Raw genomic sequence first — 22,646 nt, 5'->3', positions numbered from 1 at the left:
AAACAGAACTGGGCAGGTAATTCACAGTGAATAACATAGTCACAGATTACACTTCTTTTTCTGACCTAAAATGGTCTGCAAGCAGATTGCAGTTTTCTCATGTTTACTTAATACTAAATTAAAACGATTCAATAATTTCTGCACATAATTTTTGGTCTGTAGCTCATTCAAGTATTCAGTTTTCAACATTTGATCTCTTTTGATGGCATATATAGGCCACATGATATGTTTCTGTGTGCTAACTGGATGGCTAACTCTTAGAATCAGGTTTCCAGTGTAAATAAGTATATATACAAAGGGAAATTCCACAAATAGTCACCTATTTTTGCTTTTTTGAACGCTGGTCCCTATGGGTATTCACTGTAGGCAACTCACAAGAGTACTCATTGAGGAGGAGGGTGCGAGGACCCGTGCTGCACGATGGAATACAGGACTGCTGAATCAAAGGATATACCTGCTGAGGTAGCATGGACCACTGCATAGTGCCCGGTAGAGGTGCATAGTAAGCTCCATGTTGCCACTCTGTAGATTTTTGGAGGTACACCTTGGAGAAAAGCTACAGAGGTAGCATATGCTGTAGTCAAATGAGCCCTCACCCTCTGAGGAGGATGGGTTTCCATTTGTTCAAAATGCAGCCAAATACAGCCCAAAATCCATTTCAACAGCCTTTGTGATAAAATTTCATCCACTCAGTGAAGGAGATGAATAATCTTGGAAATTTTCTAAGGAGCTTTGTCCTTTGTAGATAGAAGGTAACAGCTCCATGAACAACCAAAGAATTAAGTGTTCTGTCTTTTCTAGTGACACAACGTTTTGTGTGGAACACCAGTAGATGTCTGGCCTGATTCAAGTGGAATTCAGAGGAAACCTCTGTGATGAACTTGAGATGTAACCTTAGGGACACTTTTATCCCTATGAACATCACATAGGGAGTGTCTGCCATAAGCATCACAAGCCTCCCTAGTCTTCAAGCAGAAGTAATTCCCATTAGGAAGGCTACTTTCCATGGAAAGATGGGGAAAGACGCAGGAGGCCAAGGGCCTGAATGGTAGATTCATACCTGCTGACAGAATTAGACTGAGGTCTCAGTTAGGAATCAATGTTGATACTGGAGCGAAGGTTGGGACTAGACCTTTTAGAAACCTCGCAGTTGTAGGGTGGGTGAATATCGAGCAGTTATCTGTCAGACGATGGAAAGCACTGATCGCTGCCAGATGCACGTGCAACAAACTAATGGATAGTCCCACTGACTTGAGGGAGAGAAGATATTTCAAGATGGCAGGGATTCCAGAGTCTAGTGGAGCTACCTGGCAATGCACCAGATGGAAAATTTCTTCCACTTGGCAGGATAGTATTTTCTTGTGGAAGCCTTTCTGCTGTTTTGAGAATGAACTCACCAGCCTCTGAGCACAATATTTCCATGCTCAATGCCAATCCAAACACTAAGCTGCGAGGTAGATGGATGTCAGGCTGGGATGGATGGTTCTACCTTCATCCTGAGTCAGGCAGTTCAGCAACTGTGCAAGTAGATGCATGGACACATGAACATCTGAAGGATGCTGGTGAACCAAAACTGTTTCAGCCATGTAGGTGCTGCCAGAATCACTGTCAATTTGTCCTGTTTAAACTTGTTCAGGAGTCATAGTCAGAGGGAGGCAAGAGGGAAAGTATACATTAGTGACTCTCACCACTCAACCAGAAATGAATCCCCTCTGGAAACGTGCCACTGAGCAGCACAGGAGCAATAGGCTCAGTGGTGAGCTGGAGCCGGTTCGCAACGGTTCGCAACGGTTCGCTAGAACCGGTTGTTAAATTTAGAAGCCCTTTTAGAACCGGTTGTTCCGTGAGGGACAACCGGTTCTAAAAGGGCTTCTAAATTTAACCGGCCAAAAGTGACGCCTTAGGCGCCGACTCCATGGGTGCTCCAGGGATGGAGCACCCAAGGGGAAAATTTGGTGGGTGCAAAGCACCCACTGGCAGCTTCCCGCCCCGCGCCTGGCCCCAGCTCACCTCTGCTCCGCCTCTGCCCCCTCCCCTGAACGCGCTACCCCGCTCTACTTCTCCACCCGTCCCCTGGCTTCCCGCGAATCAGCTGTTCGTGCGGGAAGCCGGGGTGGGCTGAGAAGCAGGTGGCGGCTTTGCACTCAGGCCCAGGGAGGCAGAGGTGAGCTGGGGCAGGGAACACGAGGAGGGCCGCCCGCGCCACAGCAGGTAACCCGGTGGCAGCATGTAGGGGAACTGCTCCCCGCCCCAGCTCACCTCTGCCACCCTCGGCCCGAGCAGGAAGCCGCCGCCTGCTTAGCCCTCCCAGGCTTCCCGCCGAATAGCTGATTCGCAGGAAGCCGGGGGGGCGGGGGGGGGCTGAGGGGGGGCCGGGCGGAGAAGCAGAACAGGGCGGGGCGTTCAGGAGAGGAGGCGGAGCGGAGGTGAGCTGGGGCCGGACGCGGGGTGGGGAGCTGCCGGTAGGTGCTCTGCACCCACCAAATTTTCCCCATGGGTGCTCCAGCCCCAGAGCACCCACAGAGTCGGCGCCTAAGGCACCACTTTTAATGTGATCAGTGGGGGGAGCAGCCGCCCCTCCTGCTTCTCCCCTAGCTACGCTCCCCCACCCCTAGGAGCCAGAGGTACCTGCCAGATGTTTCCTGGGAGCTGCCCCAGGTAAGCACTGCCGGGACTCCCCAGCTCGCCCCCCGGCAGGTCCCTTTGGCTCTTAGGGGTGGGGTCAGCACCCACTACAGTGGCCCACGAGACCCTCTTGCCCCGTTCTGGGGGCAGTCAGGGGACAGGGGTTGATGGGGCAGGGGTCCTGGTGGGGGTGGGCGTCAAGGAACGCGGGGGGTTGGATGAGGCAGGAGTCCAGGGGGGCAGGGTTGGGCAACGACCCCCTCGTGGGGTGAGGAGGGAACCGGTTGTTAAGATTTTGGCAGCTCATCACTGAATAGGCTGGATACTTCTAAAAATTTCAAGCTGCCTGGGGCAGATGAGCTCGGCCTTCCCAACCAGTCTAAGGCAGCAAGTCATCTGAAGTGCAAAGAAGTCCCATGACGGTGACTCCTCCCCCACCCCCCAAGCTGGAAGATGTTCTGTACCACTGAACCGCGAAGTTCCCAATAGTGTTGCCTGTGGAAGTGTCTGCTGAGACTGTCTGCTAGGGTGTTCATTATTCTGGGAAAGCACACTGCTGAGAGAGTGATCTGGTATCAGAGGCACTGATTCCAGAACCTGATGGCCTCTGTGCAAATATGGGCAGAGCTTGTTATCCCCATGCTTGTTTATGTATAAAACTGCGGTTAAGTTGTACAACATGACCAGAACACAATGGAAATGTGGGAAAGGCAGAATCCTTCTGCAAGCCTCCTGTACTACTCAAAGTTCAGGTAGACTGATATGTAGCTAGGATTCCTGTTGGGTCCAAGAACCTTGCACTACTTGGTTGTCCAGATGTGCTCCCCAACACAGTAGGAAAGGTGCATGTGATTAGTTTCTTTAAAAATAGAGGGGGCTTTCTCATTTTCCCACCAGGTAAGAGAAGACAGAACGATCTGAGGGTTCACAACTCACTTATACTGTGCATAGCCATGCCTGCAAGCAACGAAGGAGGAGTCTGGAGAAGGGTGTTATGTACATGCAGCCGCTCATGTAGTCGAGAAGGACCAGACAGGGACAAGCTATAGTTTGGGGACTCAGTCAGAGCTGGAAAAGGAGGTCTCTCATCATGAGGAACCTGTCCTGAGGTAATAGATTTCAGAGTAGCAGCCATGTTAGTCTGTATCCGTAAAAAGAAAAGGAGTACTTGTACTCCTGTCCTGAGGTAAGCAAGCTTTGACTGAAGTCAAGCCCAGAGGCACTCTAATGAATTCTATAATCAGCGTGGTGATTGAAGTGGACTTTTTCTAGCTTTACTTGAAGCCCTAAGGATTGCAGGAGGCTGAGGAGGGAGTGTACTGTCCACTGGACTTCCTGAGATGATTACTCTGCGAGAAGTAAGTCATCAAGATAAGGAAGCATGGACCAACGCCCACTGCTAGAAAAGAATCTTCTGGGCTTGTGTGCCTGGAGTGTGTGCACACCCAGAGTGAACAGCCATTGGGCCCACCACTCAAAGAATAACCAAACTTTTCATAGGTGACCACCAACGGCATGTTCCTTATTTTCAGTGTGCCTAACATGAGACAGGTGGGGCCAGATTTACAGAAATGCTGAGCACTCGCTGCTGCAACTGAAGTCAATGGAAGATGAGCTTTGAACATGCGTATTGTATAATGCTAAGTACTCTGCAAAATTCAGTCCTAGGTGGTTACCTCACTTCACTGGGATATTCTGAAGATAAATTTATTAATGACTGCTTAGCACTCAATTATTATGGTGACAGCATCACAGAAACACCAATAAGGAAGTTAATAATTTTTTATGCAGTGCATACGTGAATGTTAAATAAGGCCTGGGGCCACACTGTGAATGCGGACTATAAAAAACACAGAATGAAAAAGGGGACTTTTGGGGGAAAAAAATAGTATGTGATCTTAGAATTAAAGACTGTATCATAATGCATAATTGTTAGGAGATTGAATAATTTTGGAATTTCCTAACTTCTGAGTGCTTGACTTCGCAACCTGAATGCTTAACAGTTTATGTAATATTATGAATAAGCTCTTATACTGCATTTTCCTTTATAAATCTAACAGCACTTTACAAAGGAAGGTATCAGTAGTAGGGAAACAATAAAGACAGAGTTGAAGTTACTCGCCTACGTTCATAGAGCAGATCAGTGGCAGAAACAGAACCTAGGATCCCAATAGCTGGACAATTCTGCCTTTCAGAGTACATATGCATACTGAATACATATAGAAAGAGAAGTGAAAATAAGTTTAGAAAGCTTTTTTAAGTTTGCTGTGAATCACCATGGTTAAAATATCTGTTTTACCTGATAGATAAACCCACTCATCCTAGGGCTGGCAGACAACATAAGCAAAATATTAGGGAAGAGAAGAAGATATCTTTCATTCTTTTCCTTATGAAAAAACAAAGAAAACAATTAAAAAAAATAAATAAGGCAGTAGACCCTAATTTTTTTGTACTTAAAACATTCACTGGTGTAGTACCAATACTACCGTACTTTTAGCAAAAGTTAACCTATGTATACTTAGCAATAAGAGGAGTCAAACTGCACTCAATTTTCTGTTCAAAAAGGTTTGTAACAAGCTCTTGTATTCAGGTTTTTATATTGCAAGTTACTTTGAAGAAATAAACCTCAACACTAGCAACTGACTATACTGCCGCTCATGGGATTCCTGTTGTATATGAGACATTTCTTTCATGCTAGCTATCTTTATTTAGGAGTTGTCTTTTTTTTTTAAAGCAAAATATTTACCATTTTCCCTCTCTGCCTCTCCTAAAAGTTCTCTTTATCCAAAGTATTCTAAATGGAGTTTTTCAATATTTGTAGAATATAGGCCAATTTCTCAGCTGGGATAAAATGGCATAGCTACTTATAAATTCATGGCCAATAAGCTAAGCGATCCAAGCTGAGGATCCAAGGTTTTCATATGCATTTGATAAGAGACATATGAGAGTATTTGAGGGAGTCTGGGGTTTTGTTGGGTAAGACATATGTTTATGAGTGTTATAAAAGAAACTAACTTGCTACAGTGGCAAGTTGCCTTATGGCAGAAATCTGGATTCATACCATTACTTTTTTTGGTACAAGCTTTGTTCTTAAATGGTTTTAAAATCTTCTAAAATTCAGGATAGTGCATCTGATATTTTAAATTTTCCTTTGCAAAAACTTTGCAACCGCACTCCTGAGTTTTTCACTGCCTTCCCACTTCAATTTAGCTGGCTATAGGTCTGGCATCGATCCTGACACAGAGACCACCTCTAAAGCGTAGCTCATAATTCAGGTCCAGTCAGTTCTTTGGCCTCTCTGCCAACAAGCCTGTCAATTAGTGCCAACTGTGGTGATGGTTTCTGTGATGTGGTTGCTTGTGTGTTAGGAAACTGAGAAAGAGACCTTCAATTATTTTATATAGGACACTGCACATGGGTCAGAAGGTAAAGATTTCCGATCACTACAAAGCAAGGCTGGCATTAAAACCAATGATCTCAAGGTGAAAGGCATTACAATTCCCCAGAATCACTCAGTCCCCTGATTTTTGTCATTTTAATATTCAATATTTGAGAAGGTGTCCAAAAACCCCATCAACCAAGGAGGAGTATGTCTGGGACAACAACAACATAAAGTATTTCCATATTGTCTTTACCATGTAGTAATAGCTACCATGGCAAATTATTTTGTAATGTAACCAATACACTGAGAAAAGTCCCTTTAATTTGCACTTTGGACTCCCTTACAACACCTTAAGACTTTATAATGTTTCCAACAGCTATATCTGGCTATACAATTTAGTCAGCTTTTAGCTGAGCTTGTACATCTTAGAGTAGTTTCCCCCATTTATAAGGACACTTAGGTTAAACAAAATACTACATAAAATTTGTTCAGTCTATATTCTTTTTCTTGGAGTGGTCTTCTTGTTCCTAACACATACAATCCATTATTCATTATTAATTGTAGTTGCAAGAGAAGAATATTTAATGAAGATTGAACTGCGTTACCTCACTTCCAGCACACTGAATCATGACCTGGGACATGTAAATTACATTGCCCAGTGTTTTAATGTCCTCTCCCTCCCAGCAGCGGATGGCTTCTGTCAGTATTTGGAGTTCAAGTTCTTTTCTTTTCCGTACCTCTTGACATTGAGCCTGTTAAAGACAGGGAAGGTGCTAATAAGGTGGTGTCTGCGTGAACTGTATTAGGAGTCAGTATCAGCTGAAGTAATTACTTGTCCTCAGTGCTCTGCTTGAAGTATAAAATAAAGCACAGTGACAAAGCTTTCATGTGTGAAGTATTTCTTTCAGTGGACTACATTAAAGTAGCTTTTTAAAATGTACATTGTTAATTACAAAACTACTACTTTTCTTTTAATTTACTGATCTCAACATCCCTTTAAAAAGTCACTACCTTGTTCTTCTTCGAGTCTTAGAGCCGCTTCTAATGTTATGCGTATTATTCACTCCCAAACAATAACGAGCTACCCAGCAGAAAGCAGAAATACAGATCTAATTCATACTCCCTCCCTTATCCTTTCTGCTATTTGTTCTCCCACTGGTCTGAAACTCTTGGGGGCAAGGGCTGTTTCCTCCTACTTGTTTTTACAGCATCCAAGAAAAAGGGAACCAAGTCTCACAGTGGCCACAAAATATATATAACAAAGTCACACTAATGGTGCAACCCCATCCAACAGGAAACACACAATGTTGACTATTTTAGTAGCTATAAAAAGTGTTAGTGGGTTGCACACACATGTCACTAACAACCACACCTCTTATTTCTTTGCTTGGATATCCATGTTAGAACTGACAGGTCTTATCCCCATCACCAGGAGCCTCTCAGCTCGTCCATTCTAGGCTTCAATGATGTAATGCTCATTTTTACTCTTGCCCCCTTGCACTAGGGATGTACACTACAGGCTGGATTCCTTAGCCCACTATCACCACATTCCCTAAGCGGCACAAACAGGCCATAAGGTGGCTGGAGAAGGCCAGGGACAAGTTCTAGGTGCAGGTGAGCCTTCTTCTGGTGTAAAGCTAAAAGGGGGATGATTTGGAAGCAAGGAGTGGACTGGAAAGGGAAGAGGTAAAGCAGAGCTCTGCTACACCTAATTTGCAGCTGACATTAAGTTAGGGCTGCTAATGTACTGCCTTAATTTCCAGTGGGGCTGGGCAAACAGGAATGAAGGAGCTGGAACAGGCTGCCAGCGCACACCTCCCACACACCTCACTATGCCTGAGCACGGAATCAAGCCCTACATTTCTAAAGATTTCACATATCAAAATATTAACTTTTACAGGGCATGAAATTAGCAAGCATTCTCCTAAATAAATACACATCTACTCTTCAAAATTCTTACGGAAAGGTTTTTGAAGGCTGTCATGGATTTCTGAATTTCTGGTCGATCGGGATGATAATCCTAAAAACAAAAACAATAGTACTGTAATTCCCGGGGATGGTAATGAAATGTTTCCTAGGAGACATAGTAACTACAGTATAGACAACTTTGTAACACTTGTAACAACCCTTTTTGTTCTCCTCTTTATGCCTTCTTCATTGCCTCCTTCCATTGATAGGACACTTGTAGCAAGAATGCAGAATCTCTGATGATGTTACTACTAATGCTATTCTTTCATGGATCCATAAAGCAATGTCTGGAAAAAATATACCTGACTTAGATTTCAAAAGATTACTTGCAAACTTAAGTTTCTGCCATTAGTACTCCTTTAAAAAGGTTAACATACATCTTATGCTCTTATACTGCTCTTTCCTTATTGTCACAGTTAAACCATGCTCTTCTTTTCAGGTTATGCTAACATGGAACACTATCACAGCCGGCAAATCATAGACATGACACACCAACTCCACCCCCTCGCCCAAATTTTTTTTTAATAAAACATTTAAATGCAAATGTAGGCCCTTAAAACACTACCACATTAGAACACTTCCAGGTCTCATTGCCAGGCATATTTCAATAGAAGTAAGTGAGACTGTATCAAGTAGGGAGCATTCGAACAACGAGACCACTACTATGAAAAAAAAATCCTTTCTTGTAAGAGAAAACCTTGAGTAGCCTTAATTACAGTTTTTAGGAGACAGGTTCAAAACACAATCCACCTGGAGAACTTGTGGATCAGACCCATCAGTGAGAAATTCAGATTCCTAGGTGGGTTTTGCTTTACACTTACTGAGTTGTTCAGTTAATCTGATTACACTGAGTTTTAAGCCTACTGCTTCTCTTATTTCAGAAGCAGGGCTCAAGTAGTGCCGGAACGCCATTTTGGCACTTTTCACGGTGTTCCGGTACCTCCAATACTTTCACTTTACGAGTGATAATCCTGGAAGTGCTTTCTGCCCCCCCACCCCGCCCCGTTTCCCCCCCACCCCTACCCCAATGACTGGAGCACTGTTCAGAAGGCAGAAAGGAGAGACAAGGAGCACAATTTGGGGCCCAACATGCTTGACATGTACCTTTAAAATAACTGTTGTCAAATCATCATTAAGATGGAACATAAATGCTGATAAGATATACCTCCATGTGCCTTTCAAGCTCTTTGAGTAACGTGGGGTATTTATCCAGGCGCATGAAAGGTTTGCTGAGGCCAGTGGTCAATACAAGGATCCCAGGGCTGTTGGCACCTTTCATTTCCATAAATTCTCCTAGTTCCTCACTGCACATGCAAAATATTTAAACAAATGAAGAATTAATTATCAACAGGTGAAAAATAAATCAGACTCTTGATTATTTTGATCCTTCTGCTCAAGGGAATTTTGCTTGAGACAGCAAGAGGTGAAAACAAACAAGAAGTAATTCAAATACAAAATATGTATTTTTATTTATTGTTTATTGTTCTGAGCTGAAACTCTGATGAATTTATAATACAAGGATACCCCTAGAGTGGGGTATTAAAAGACTACACTTGCCAGAGCGCTCGAGAGAGCTCAGATGAATTCTGATAAGCTTATTAGCATGCGTGCAGGTTCTTTTATTATTTTTATGTTTTTTCTGTAATGTTTTGTACCTAAATTCCCTGAAAGTTGACATGTGGATTTGGGAATTACTGGGGTTCCCAAATGAATTTCTTTTAAATATCTAATTACTCCCTTTCAGGTCCTGTAACTGGGCAGTCTGAACTAGTGCTCAGAGCCGGGGCGGAGTCAAGTTCACAGTCAGAAGTCAAGCCAAAGGTCAAAGCCAGAATCTGAAGCCATAGCAAGGGTGAATCCAGAGTCAGAGTCAGAAGCCACACCAAGTGTCAGTGCCAGGGTCACACCAAGGGCTAGGCTGGAATTAGAGTCAGAAATTACGCTAATGGTCAGGCCAGAGTAAGTCACTGGAATCAGGGCTGCGGACCCTCCACCTGCCTGGAATGTGGTGGGGGCTGAAAGTAGCCCCCAGACCATGTCCCAGCATCATCAACTCCCCATGTCTCCCAAAATCAGTTAAAGGCACAAACAAGTCCTTACCCAAAAAATAACAGATTCAGACTAATAAGGGGTTTCAAGACCAAGCTGTGTTGGAGTTATAACAAGGCAAAATAGATAAATTTAAATAAAACTACTTTCTGAACATTTTCAAAAAGTAGAGCTACCTGATTTTAATATCTGAATCTCCAGCATGCCTCATCAGACCTGCCTTAAACTTTAACCTGGCATAAAATCACACTGATTTTGGTAACTGATTATTATTTGTGTCTGATAGTACTCAAGATGTGCTATATGTTTTCCAAACAAAAATAAGGCTCAATCCCGGTCCCAAATACAACACAATTTAAAGTCAAACAAGTTAGCAAGGGTGTGATTGTCAAAAATAGATCTTATGTAAAATTAACATTAGCAGCTATGGAAAGTATATAGCCTCTACATACCAGGAGTTTTGTTACTTACTAGTTCTAGACTCAGTATAAACTCCATTTGGAAGAGAAACTATGTCTTCATACTTGCCTGGACAATGCCATGCATACCCATGGATGACGCTATATATAAGTGACCTTTATCTAAATATGAACAAAGTGATAGCTATTTCCTTTACTGAACATCAGACAAATGTTTAAGCCTATTATTTGCCTCTTTACCCAGATCTTGTTCTCCCCACCTAGGAACGCTATCTACCTTCTTTGTCCTGCTCCTCCTTTATAAATTACTTCCTTCACACTATCTGCTCCTTCACCCCCCTTTATGAAACACTATCCAATTTAATGTTTAGGCAGCCTCCCTTTGCTCCTCAAAAAAACCTCATCTGTTCCATGATACATTCCAACTACAAAGATCACAGCCTACTCTTTTAGCTGTTTTGTATTGTTCTCTACAGCACCAACATGTGCCTTTAGACTATACTACACATGAATCCTTGCCCCTCATCATTCAGCACATTATACGCACTGCACATGGTTGTTTACATAAGATGGCATAATACAAATAATATTTGCTGATCTATCTTCAAGTACAATGCCCCCTTACTTAGAAGGTCCTCTTACTTTAAAGCAATTATGATCACCGAATCCCCATCCCACCACCAAAACACCAACTTCTGCTCCTTGTGCTGGCCAAATATTTTGGAGGAAAATATTATTGTTCCAATTCTTTCTGACTTTGGCACCATGGAGGTTTCAGTGGGCCACAGATTTGGCAGGGTATTGGAGAAGAGCCAGTATGAAATACTGCCCCATACAAACCCATTTTGACCCCTGAAATACAGACAAATATTATCCATAACTTTTTCCATTGCACGCTTTGTGATTCCTTCCTGTATTTGTTGACTTCAACAGTATTTTCTGAGTTATTCTCTGTTCTTCAAAACAAAAGATACCTTGCAGAGTGTTGCATCAGTTTATTTGCTCACAGCATGAGAACACAAGTTTCAAACCTAAACCAATTTTAAACAGATTCAAAACCTGGAAAAAATATGTTTATTAATGGAAGCATCAAAGACCATTTAATAGAGTGGTGTTAATAGATGTAATTATAATTGAATTACACAGTTTTGTTCCTAACATTCCTAAGATGACTGTTTTCTTTCACACAGTGCTTCTCTAAACTTTAGTCTTGCAAGATTTGTCATGCTAACTTGTACAAACAGCAGGATTTTAAAAAACAAGTACATCTTTTTTTTTAAATGCAACTGACATTGAATTATTCAGACAAAAACGTTCTATCATGCAGACCCTATTAGGAGTCTGTTCCAGCCCATCAAAGAGTCTCCTACATGTGCAGTTTCATGAATAGCCTTAGATTCTTCATGTCTGATAAAGACAATGCAAACAAAATGGAACTTCATTCAGATAACAGAACAATCTACTTTCAGTGAAATATGCGTTGTTTAGCCAACATATTTTTCAATGCTAAAACATAACACTACTGGAGCTGGGGAACAAACTGCAGGTCATATATCAGTTTTATTTACTTTTTCACTAGATCATGAGAACTAAAATCAATGCCATTAGCTCAAGATCACAGCTGTTTTGACAAAGACAATGGCTCTTTCATATCATGCAATTTTGACTGGCACTTACAAGTTTAGCACAGTGTATTGCCGCTGTAATTACTGAAATGACACAGTTAAGAAGCAGAGCACACACAAAAAGAAGCATCATTTAACTAAGCACAAAGTAACAATTATGCTTTTGGAATCATGTATATTTTTAAAAAGGCTAAATGATCAAACCTATGATTTATTCAGAATAACTGATCATGAATACCTACTTTCTGAAGAACAATAAATAAGAGTTATTTCAATATGCTACCTGTGACATTTTACAGAATTAGTATATGAATAAAAGCATACTGGAAGCCTTTGTTCTCTAAAGCGATCGTTACAACTTCTATCTTAAAGTCTGCAGTTCAAACTAAGGCTAGCTTAGCAATATTTTTAGAAATCAGCACTACAACTTCTGTCTTTAAAATTTATCAATATTCACACCTTAGTACGTATATCTCCATAACAGACTCAACAGTTACAAAACAGATGAGAAAAAAAGCTAAAACAAGAAAGAATCACTCAAAGTTCAGACTGCCTATAGTAATTTGGAGGGCAGAAAAAGCCACATAATATATCAGACACAAAAACCAAGAGCTAAACATGCACTTTTAAGACATTTTTTTAAACTTACACTTCTGAAGCAGATCTTTGTTTATAGTAGATAGAACAGGAACTCTCACTGCTGAGGGGTCTGAGGACAGCACATAAACATCGCATTCTGACAACGTTACAGCAAGACCGTGGCTCACTTAATGAACCTAAGTCTTACAGCTTCTAGTTCTCTAGTGCTGAATTTCTAGAAAGAGCTCCTTACTCTGGGACTGTTGCTTAGAGTATGACATCAGCCTGCACGCTTGCAGGCTCTGGGATACACAAAGCGGAGGAAGTACAAAGAGTTTTCTGACTCAAATTTATCCGTATTCCATGCTCCAATTATTGGAGTAACTAATGTACAAGCTCCACAGATTTATCCAAACTGCTATTAAGGTGAGGATGTAAAATATAAATACAGCAAATGCTTGACAGGCATTATCCAATAAAGTTGAAGTCACAAGAGCTAAAGAAATTGATTTGTTTGCCTATCTTTTAAAAGCTTTAAATTAAGGATAATTTCATCTACCATTGAAAATCGACTCATTTTAAGTTTTGCACTGGCAAAGAAAAAAGCTAAACATGGTTACAATAATAATGATTCTGGCTTCTTTTGGGGCCATTAAATAATTTTTGGTATTGAAAACGTTATTCTGTCTTTTTTCCATTTATTTTGAGATTATGCGCTATGCACTACCTAATATAGTAAACTGTAGTTTGTTTGTCTTTTTAATCTGAGCAAATGTTATTTTACTTTTTTCAGTCCATTGTCCACAAGTTTAAACACATATATCACACTTGGCACCCACATACTTAATGTTAAATTAAGGTTATGCCCCTCATATTTCTTCAGAACAATTACACAATAATGACTGAGTGTAACACTTAAAGCGATTTTTCTTTTTAAAGATGTCATCACTCCTCCCCCCCATGCAATAGGTTATGTTTCTTCGTTTTATGGACAGTCCATGTAAGGTCCCACTCCAAGTCCCTCCTTCCTTTTACATTAATTCTCCTTGAGCTTTTTTGCTGGAGTTTCCCTCATAATAGTTTTGGTGGCTCAGACTCCTGCCCAGGCCCACACATATCCCCTCATGCTTCCAATAAAACAGGTGCCACGTCTTGACTATTTTTCATGTCCCTTCCCTTCCCAACAATTATGTCTCCATTCTTTACCTCAACTTACCCCCCCTCCTTTTTTCTTATTTTGTTCCATCCCCTTATTTCTTCCCCCTGCTCCTTCCCTCACAAGAAGACAAGCAAGTTATCAATGTGCAGTACTGTATGCAAGTAGCCTCATTAAAGGTCAATGCTACTTAGTAGGCACTGAATGTGCATCTTTAAATATCCCTCCCTTTACTGCTACTTCTACATACATTCAGTTGGAGCTGGAAATTTTCTGTTTATCTAACAAAAATATCTCCAAATACACAAATGTCCACCATATAGGGATGGGATTTTCAAAGGAGTCTAAGGGAGTTAGACACTCAATGCCTACTGAAATGAAGCCACAGAGACAAGATCATCAAGGGATAAGGTGGAGAGGAAGAAGAGAACTTAGAGGACGCTAGCAGGCACTTAAAGTGAGAGACAAGAGTACCAGACTAGGAGAGGGGAATTGAGGGAGAATATGAAATACTGATTTCTACCACAGTCTTCATGTCAGAGAGTTCATCAAACTTATTTACGTCTAAGTTGACTGCATCCTTTAAAAATCTCATCAGTATCAAAAGACTGACGTTTCTGGTGAGACACCTGCATCTAGACCTCTGTAGTTTTATAATCATAATTTCCTATTTTTTTTATATTTTTTCTCTCCCTTGCTGATACATTAAAGCCCCACTCACACAACAGATGTCTGTGTATGCTTTTGCTCCAGCCCTGGAAAACATTATACCTGAGAGTAGCTAAGGGGTTTATTCACATGCGTAAAATTCCTGGATCTAGGCCTGACTACATGCAAAGCACTGTCAAACATACAATGTAAACAGGAAAATTACAAGGAAAATATTTTTTCCTCTAAGCTTTTACTTAGTTATCTTAAACATTACTGATATAGGTTAAAAAAAAACCTGAAGCTGATAAATTCCCCCCAGAACAAAGACTCAGGACATTTTTAAGAAAAAGCCTTGTAAGGTTTATTTCTGGGAAAGAAGTTGATAGCTCTGAAATAATCCGTTGCATATAAAAACACTGGCCCAATTTCACAAAGAACGGTATTCACTGGAGGAATAATACCTTGGTTAGTGACCCTAATGCTTGGATAAAGTTACACTCCCACAACTGAAACAGAATAACAGGGCTAGTTTAGACTGTCCCAAACTTAATGGAGGAGGTGAAAAGTGAGAGTTCTTGTCTGAAAGCAAGCAACAACTCAAGAACAGATGGTGCAGCAGTCAAACTTCAGCATGCATTACACTAGATATTACCCCCATTTTTGCACGTTCGTTCATGAAAATTTAGGATTCTGGTTTTTATTTTCATTTATTTCAATGGTTTATTTCTGACTACTTTATTACTTTGAATTCAGAGAAAAGAAGAACAATGTATTTGTTTGTGGCTTTGTAAATTTGAACAAAACTCTGTTTCATTCACAATGAAAGTAATAAAAAAAAAAAAGGAGAGAGAGAGAAACTACTCCAAAGCTTTTTTAAACAGTCATTTATTGTTTTCATTCTATAGTTCAATACTATAACTGTACAAAAAAGCCTTTTTTCATGCTGATTCTATCTATATATGACTAAGAAGAAAACTATGAAGAATATGAACAGGAAGTGATACAGACTGGAATTTACAGTGGCTGATGCAAACAGCAGGTTAACTCCACTCAGTGTCCCTTTAAAATAAACCTCGCCATTTTCTTGCTCTCTCTCTCTCTTTTTTCAACTGATGCATGAAAAATTACACTTCACCCAGACTACACTAGATTTCTAGAGAGAAAAAGTCTGTTGGTGTGAATACAAAAGGGTACACCAGCATGGAGCAGGAAAAGGATGATCAAACGGGTGAAGTGTGTGCTAGATCAGGGATCGGCAACCTTTGGCACGCAGCCCGCCCGGGTAAGCCCCCTGGTGGGCCGGGCTGCTTTGATTACCTGCCACGTCCGCAGGTTCAGCCGATCGTGGCTTCCACTGGCTGCACTTTGCCGCTCCAGGCCAATGGGGGCTGCGAGAAGCAGCGTGGGATGTGCTGGCCACTGCTTCCCGCAGCCCCCATTGGCCTGGAGTGGCAAACTGTGGCCAGTGGGAGCCGCGATCAGCCGAACCTGCAGACGCGGCAGGTAAACAAACCGGCCCGGCCCGCCAGAGGACTCACTCTGTCGGGCCGCATGCCAAAGGTTGCCGATCCCTGTGCTAGATATTGGAAATGCCTCCAATAGGACTCACTACAGGTTTTTATACTGTGCATTAAGGAAATCTGAATTAAATAATTTTTTTCATTTGTTGGACTAAAGCCTGAAATGAAGTTGATCCTGAAAGGTACAGAGCACCTTCTCCTTCCACTGTAATCAGTGGGAGTTGAGGGTGCTCAGCACCTTAGAGGATCAGGCCTTATAAATCTTCCCTAGCTCTTCAAATCACAGATGCAGCCTCAAAACTCTTGCAGACTTCCTCCTTTCTGAGCCTCTGTGGAACCTCCCCTCCAAGATTTGAGAGATGACTGAGAGCAAGCCAACAGACGTTCTCAACATCTGACATAAATGACGAAAAATAAGCACATATGTAGGTCTCGGTCCTGCTCCCACTGAAGTAAATGGGAACACTCCTTTTAGCTTTAATAGGGTCAGGTTTGAAACCCCCAATTTTTAAAAATTGGTATGACTTCAGACTAAGCTAAACACAAGGAGATGGGGTTCAGTGACAAGAGTATAAGAGTGACCAAAAAATAAATTAAAAAAATCACAGCAAGGGGAACTGCTCTCGGCATTGGGGCTAGAAGAGTTAACTCAATAACATTAGTCTGAATTGCATGCTGAACATTCAAGGAAATTAAAGCCAATGTATGTCCTGACAGGAAAGCGGTGTTTTAACATGTATATTTTGGCAGTGTTCACCTCATCTTTATCTCCATCCCTTAACACTTTAGTTGAATTTTAACAGGCATCAGGATACCAGCTCACAGCGATGTACAGCTTGATATTTCTTTTGAACTATGAAGCAGAAGAAGCCAGCTACCGAATGTTTCCTTCAAAAGGACTGGATGGACGCTTATCGTATGATCTTGATATTATTGCATTCAACTGGCAGCAAATGCTACAATGAATGCTGTAAAATGGTTTCCATTATAACCGGTATTTTTGCATGCTCATGACTATGAAAAATTCACCTTTATGAACTTCTTCCTGATCGAAAGTCAATTTTTATAATTATATTTTTTAAAAGCTGGAACTAAATCCTTCTAGCAGCTCTAGAATGTTATGAAAATGAAAAATATACTATTGTTAACAATTAAAATAATCTTTTTAAAAAGTCTTAGCTATAGTAAGAATATCCTAAATGTTTTTTATAACTTGGCATGGACTTAGTCCTCTTTGAGGTGCGGTGTCTTTGATAAATTGTTTTTTTTTTTTATGTAGCAAAAGTTATGACTTTAAAATTGTATACTGAGCAAATGAAGTAGACCATTTTGTAGGCAAGCACTATGCACAAGTGTTTAGTTACTGAAGCACAGAGGCTGAGTGCAAGGAGGGTACAATCTCTGATGGAAAAGCTGTAGGATGATAGTTCCAAGCCATTTTCCATTTTCCTCCCTCAAATACTATTAAATCAGTTGCACACTGTACAATTCAAATCCCAAAAGTCAGTGAATGAATTCAGAGTACACATGTAATATTCTCTACCTTTTTCTTGTTAAATGTATTGCTCAGTAATATTCATGTTTCTGCTGCTAAATACATACCATAAAAATATACAGGCTTTGCAATGCAACTGCGCATTGCTTTTGCAATCTTAACTTTTCCATTCTCTGATTTAGTGTAAATTTAGCTGTGCAATCTTAACCTAGTTTTTGGCATTTAATAATTGTAATGAAGTTCCCTCATTTACTGTTTTAGAGGCTGCTATCCCTGAACCTCAGTGTAAACTAAACATTTCTCACAGATCTTTATGGTAACAGAAAAAGTTCTATGTAATTAGGAGCCAATACATGGTATTTATTAGAATTTTTACATATTTATATATTTTTACTTTGTGCCATCAGTATATTCAGTGACATTCAAGGCAGAAAGAGACACGTTTCTGACCCTTAAAATCTTATAATCTAAGGCAGGGGCGGGCAAACTTTTTGGCCGGAGGGCCACATCGGGTTTCCAAAATTGTATGGATGGCCGGTTAGGGGAGGCTGTGTCTCCCCAAACAGCCAGGTGTGGTCCGGTCCCCACCTCCTATTCAAACCCCTTGCTTCTCGCCCTGACGGCCCCCCTGGGGCTCCTGCCCCATCCAACCCCCCCGTTCCCTGTCCCCGACAGCCCCCCCAGGCCCCATCCACCACCTCCTGCTCCCTGTCCCCTGACCACCCCCAGACCCTCCACCCCTGACTGCCCCCTGCCGCCCCACCCAATCTCCCATCTCATTCCTGACTGCCCCCCGGGACTCCTGCCCCATCCAACCCCCCTGTTCCCCGCCCCCTGACTGCCCCGACCCCTATCCACACCCCTGCCCCCTGACCACTCCCCCGCCCTCTATCCAACCCCCCCCGCTCCCTTACCGCGCAGCACAGAGCACTAGTCGCGCTACAGCCACGTCACCCAGAGCACCGGGTCAGGCTGCGGCTCTGCAACGGTGCTGCCCGGCTACCCAGAGCGTTGCGTCGGTGGCGCGGTGCGCTGAGGCGGTGGGGGTGGGGGACAGCAGGGGAGGGGCCGGAGGCTAGCCTCCTGGGCCAGGAGCTCAGGGGCCGGGCAGGAGGGTCCTGTGGGCCAGATGTGGCCCGCGGGCCGTAGTTTGCCCACCTCTGATCTAAGGGGTTTCTGTTGTTCTGTAAGAGAGGTCAACAGTTTTGGAGTTGCACTGTTAAATTTAACTTCTTGCTTCTTTATGGTAGATTTTGAAAACAGTATTTTCGATGGCATACGTTGTGGTCTGCTATAGCAGGGTTTAATAAAAGAAAAAGCACTAAACATTTTAAATGGAGGCGTAGCAAGGTGGAGAGGCCTCCCACCGAGACTCACAGGTAGGAACCACTCCCCGCCCTCTAGTGGGTGGAGCCAGGCTGGGCCTGCCCTTGTGCTGGAAGCAAAGGGGCAGAACGGGAAGTATAAGACATGGGGCCTCCAGCTCAGTTGGGCCAGAGCCAGGGACGGAGTTGGATGCCTCTGCCTTGCTGCTGGGCCCTGGGCCAGGGACTGAGCTGTGCCAACCCCTACCCCCGGAGGAGGACCCTGAGGGCGGGGAATTGCTGAGGCTGCCATCGGCCAAATACCTCGAGGAGCTGCTGGGACTGCCGGCTGCCGAGTTCCCCAAAGAGACTGAGGACCCAAGAGCAACGAAGCCCTATGAACAAGGAGGGATAGGAAGTAGCCCAGGGAAACCAGACATTATTCTGGCTGTGTTGTCAAAACCAGAGCCAGCATGTTCTGGCAGGATCCACGCTGACCCAGTGGCAGGACTGCTCGCCACTGGTATGGCCCTGGGCTGGGACACGGGGGAGTAGGGTGGGGCTGGGCCTCCTACCCCTGGTGCCAACCCCACCCCTGGGGTGGCAGCCTCCCCACCTTAGGCTGGACAGCCTCTCTGTGTTTGCTGTCTGCCTCAGCCAGGGATCTGGGCTAAAGACTGCCAATTGCCCTGCCCCACGCCAAGGGGCCAGGGTCCTAGACTCTTTGATGACACTTACTGTGCTAATCCCCTGGCAATTGACTATCAGCCGTTAGGTGGTGTAGCAAGGTGGAATGGCCTCCTTCAGCGACTGACAGGGAGGACCCACTCTAAACCACTACAGGAGGCAATTACAAATCCAGAGTTCATATTTCCATTGACACATCTCATTCAAACAGATAAAACAACATGCTAAACGGGAGCTCATTCATCAGGACATGCTTCCCTTTGCTCTCTGCCTCTGGCAAACAGTCAGATTACCTTGAAACTAGCTGCATGCCTACAGTGTATTATTTGATTGTTCTATGGTATTTTTGATGACTTCTATAGGGATTCACAAAGTTGATTTTACAGACCAGAAAGGGACTGCAATATCTTTTATCTGGGTGATACCTTCCAGAAGCAGCATTTCTTCTTCTCCCCAGTAACACAACTATAATCTTCCCCCATTATAAACATTTTATCTGTAATTCTAAAGGCACCAGTTTTCTCCTCTGTTCTCTGAACAGTTTTGAAGCACGGGATAAATTTTTCCCCTACACATAGCCAAATCTTAAGAAATATATCTGTTCACTTTGCTATCAATTGCCAAGTCCTATTTACATGGAATCCCAGCCTGGCATGTGGGAAGATGGCAGAGGCACTAACTACTTAGCAGAAAATGTGAGAAAGTCCTTAGGCTGAATAAGATTATTAAAAATCCTGGACGCGTATTGTCTGAATACTTCACAGTGTACAGAGAATGCCAGCTGAGACTAGTCATCAGCAAGAAAAAAAAAATTACAGCATTTTATACATTTTGTTTTATTTTCCTTCCTCTTCACCTCCCATACAGAGTACTCTGTCACTGTTTGCTTTCACTGTAACACGCAGCAAGCATTTCAGTTTGTTCTTTCACAAACACAAAACATTAGAAAACCTTAGTTAAGGAGGAAGTTGGGGACAGGTCACCTGTATCAAATGATTCAAAGGTTTACATTTTACATGATTGTGAATGAATAAGAGGCATGACTAGACCATAGAACATATTACTGAAAAACGAATATTGTTGAAAATGAAGGCCTCAGTCATGGCTGACTTTGCACAGGGAAGGTGGAGAGGGTGCAAAGAGCCTTTTTCCCTGGCTCCAAAAATTCTGGAGGGAAGTACAGGCAGTGTTCCCTGCTTGCTCCCCTATGGCTTCTAACTTCATGGAGAAGGGCAGGGTAGGATGGCTATGGTTCTCTGACTCATGCCCACAGCAGCCACCAAAGCTTCCTAGACTTCCAAGGCGAACACACACTCAGCCCCTTGAAAAGTTACTGGAACAAATACCACAGCATTTGCTTCTCAGGAATCCTTAGGAGGAGATCCAGTTGCAGGACAGCTCCCCACCTTTACTAGAATGCGGCTGTGGCTTAAATGCAACAGTCTAGCTCCAAACTTTATCCCTCTGTAAAACACGGTGCCTGCAACTGTGCTATACATGAATGGGGCCCTAAACATAGCCAAACAACCTCAGCAGCTAAAGGTAGTCATGTTAGCTCAAATGCTTGTTTCTGACAAACAAGAGATGCTCATTTTGTAAACTATACAAAATTAAGGCCCTCATCCTGCAACACCTATGCACGTATTACCTATAGTCACATAAATCGTGACATTGGCTTCATTAGAGTGAAGTTGAAAATAAATATAAATGTTTTCAGAACTATTAAGTTAACATTTTCTGAATGCTTTCCATGCAAATTTATTGCTCTCAAAATGTAAGATCCAAGTTCTAATTCCAGTTTGTGGAAATGCACACCACCTCTTACTGTATGGAAAAATTAGCATTTCACATGTGTGTGGAAAGGTATCAATTTTTTCAAGGCATGTCATGATTTATGCTTATGCATCTGAGATTAGACTCTAGCCCTGCACTTGGTCTTTCCAGAAGCTGGAAGGTTAGATCTCCAACACAACCCTTCAACAGTTAAGATACAGATGGCAGACAGTAGAAAGTTACAGAAACCAAAATCAGTCATGCCAGAACTTTCAAAATCAACAACATTTTCACACAGATGCTCTCAAAACTAAGATAATATGTACTACTGTTTCCTTTACATGTTGACAGTTTATGTGCATTCTTTAGGTTATAAAAATCTTCTCAAAGAATAGTTTTCCAGAGAGTGATACAATGGCCCTGGTTGTGCAGAATAGCTTTGGTTTGGTTAAACAGGCTACAATGCAATGAGCACTCACCAAAAAGGCTGTAGGGTATTTAAAGTAAATGCACCTATCAGCTTTTTTTTTAAATTACATACTTCTTATTTTAATAACTTTTTCTGTAGGAGTTTTAATTGAATATAAAATAAACATACCTGTGTTCTGTGAGAACATTTACTGCTGACGGGTGGTTGGCACAGTATGCAAGGTATAAGTTTTTCATTTGTGGCATTAAATTTAGAAAGCATCCTCCAACCCTTTGCTGAGCTTCAGGCAACCTAAAATAAGTGACATAAAGGAAGATTAAATTATAGTAACACTATCAAGACAAAACAAAAGACTTAAACAGCAAGAACATGTTACACTTTGAGAAAGGTGACCTCAAATTACTCTACAACCATCAGTCTATCCCAGAATCAGTAACTACAAATATCTTCCTCTCCCAATGATTCTACCCTGTAATCCCCATATATTGCCATGCAAAGCTATGTCACCATACTGTAGGCAGAATGTACAGTGACACTTATAATTAAGGCTACAATTTAATCATGGGTATTTTTAGTAAAAGTCATGGACAGGTCACAGGCAATAACCAAAAAGTTACGGGCTGGTGACCTGTCCATGACTTTTACTAAAAATACTCCTAATTAAATCTTAAGGTGTGTGTCTGTGTGGCTTCCAGGGATGCTGCTGATCCTGGGGGGAGGGGCACTCCAGGCCCCCAGCTGCTGGGGTAGTGGGTTGGCCCGGGGCCCCACCACCACTGCTGCTGCTCTGGGCAGGGGGTGGCCAGGGGCCCTGCCGCTGCTGCAATCCGTGATCTCCATGAAAGACTCGCAGCCTTTCTCATCATTAAAGGTAGTCTTCGGTGGGATCTTCACATCAAAGTTGTACTGGTATGATAACGTCAGTCAGGGGTGTGATATTTTTGCCAATATAGTTATACTTGTTCAAGCCCTAGTATGGATGT

The 22,646-nt window shown here is 42.5% G+C and overlaps 1 protein-coding gene across 5 annotated transcripts in view; it reads right to left on the bottom strand.

Moving 5' to 3' along the window:
* The window catches only part of ARHGEF7 (Rho guanine nucleotide exchange factor 7), a 191,545-nt gene that overhangs the window by 42,345 nt on the left and 126,554 nt on the right, over nt 1-22,646 (bottom strand). For all 5 annotated transcript variants that reach the window (XM_077813588.1, XM_077813551.1, XM_077813559.1 and 2 more), the window contains 5 exons: nt 21,832-21,954; nt 9,141-9,279; nt 7,968-8,027; nt 6,613-6,759; nt 4,925-5,011 (listed from right to left, as the gene is read on the bottom strand). In XM_077813588.1, coding sequence (XP_077669714.1) covers nt 4,925-5,011; nt 6,613-6,759; nt 7,968-8,027; nt 9,141-9,279; nt 21,832-21,954 — 556 coding nt within the window. The remainder of the gene's footprint in view (nt 1-4,924; nt 5,012-6,612; nt 6,760-7,967; nt 8,028-9,140; nt 9,280-21,831; nt 21,955-22,646) is intronic.

This window comes from Eretmochelys imbricata, chromosome 1, assembly GCF_965152235.1.
Source record: "Eretmochelys imbricata isolate rEreImb1 chromosome 1, rEreImb1.hap1, whole genome shotgun sequence".
NCBI classification, from domain to species: domain Eukaryota; kingdom Metazoa; phylum Chordata; order Testudines; family Cheloniidae; genus Eretmochelys; species Eretmochelys imbricata.
The sequence above is the reverse complement of the archived record's forward strand: the minus strand, read 5'-3'. Positions and strand labels throughout refer to the sequence as shown.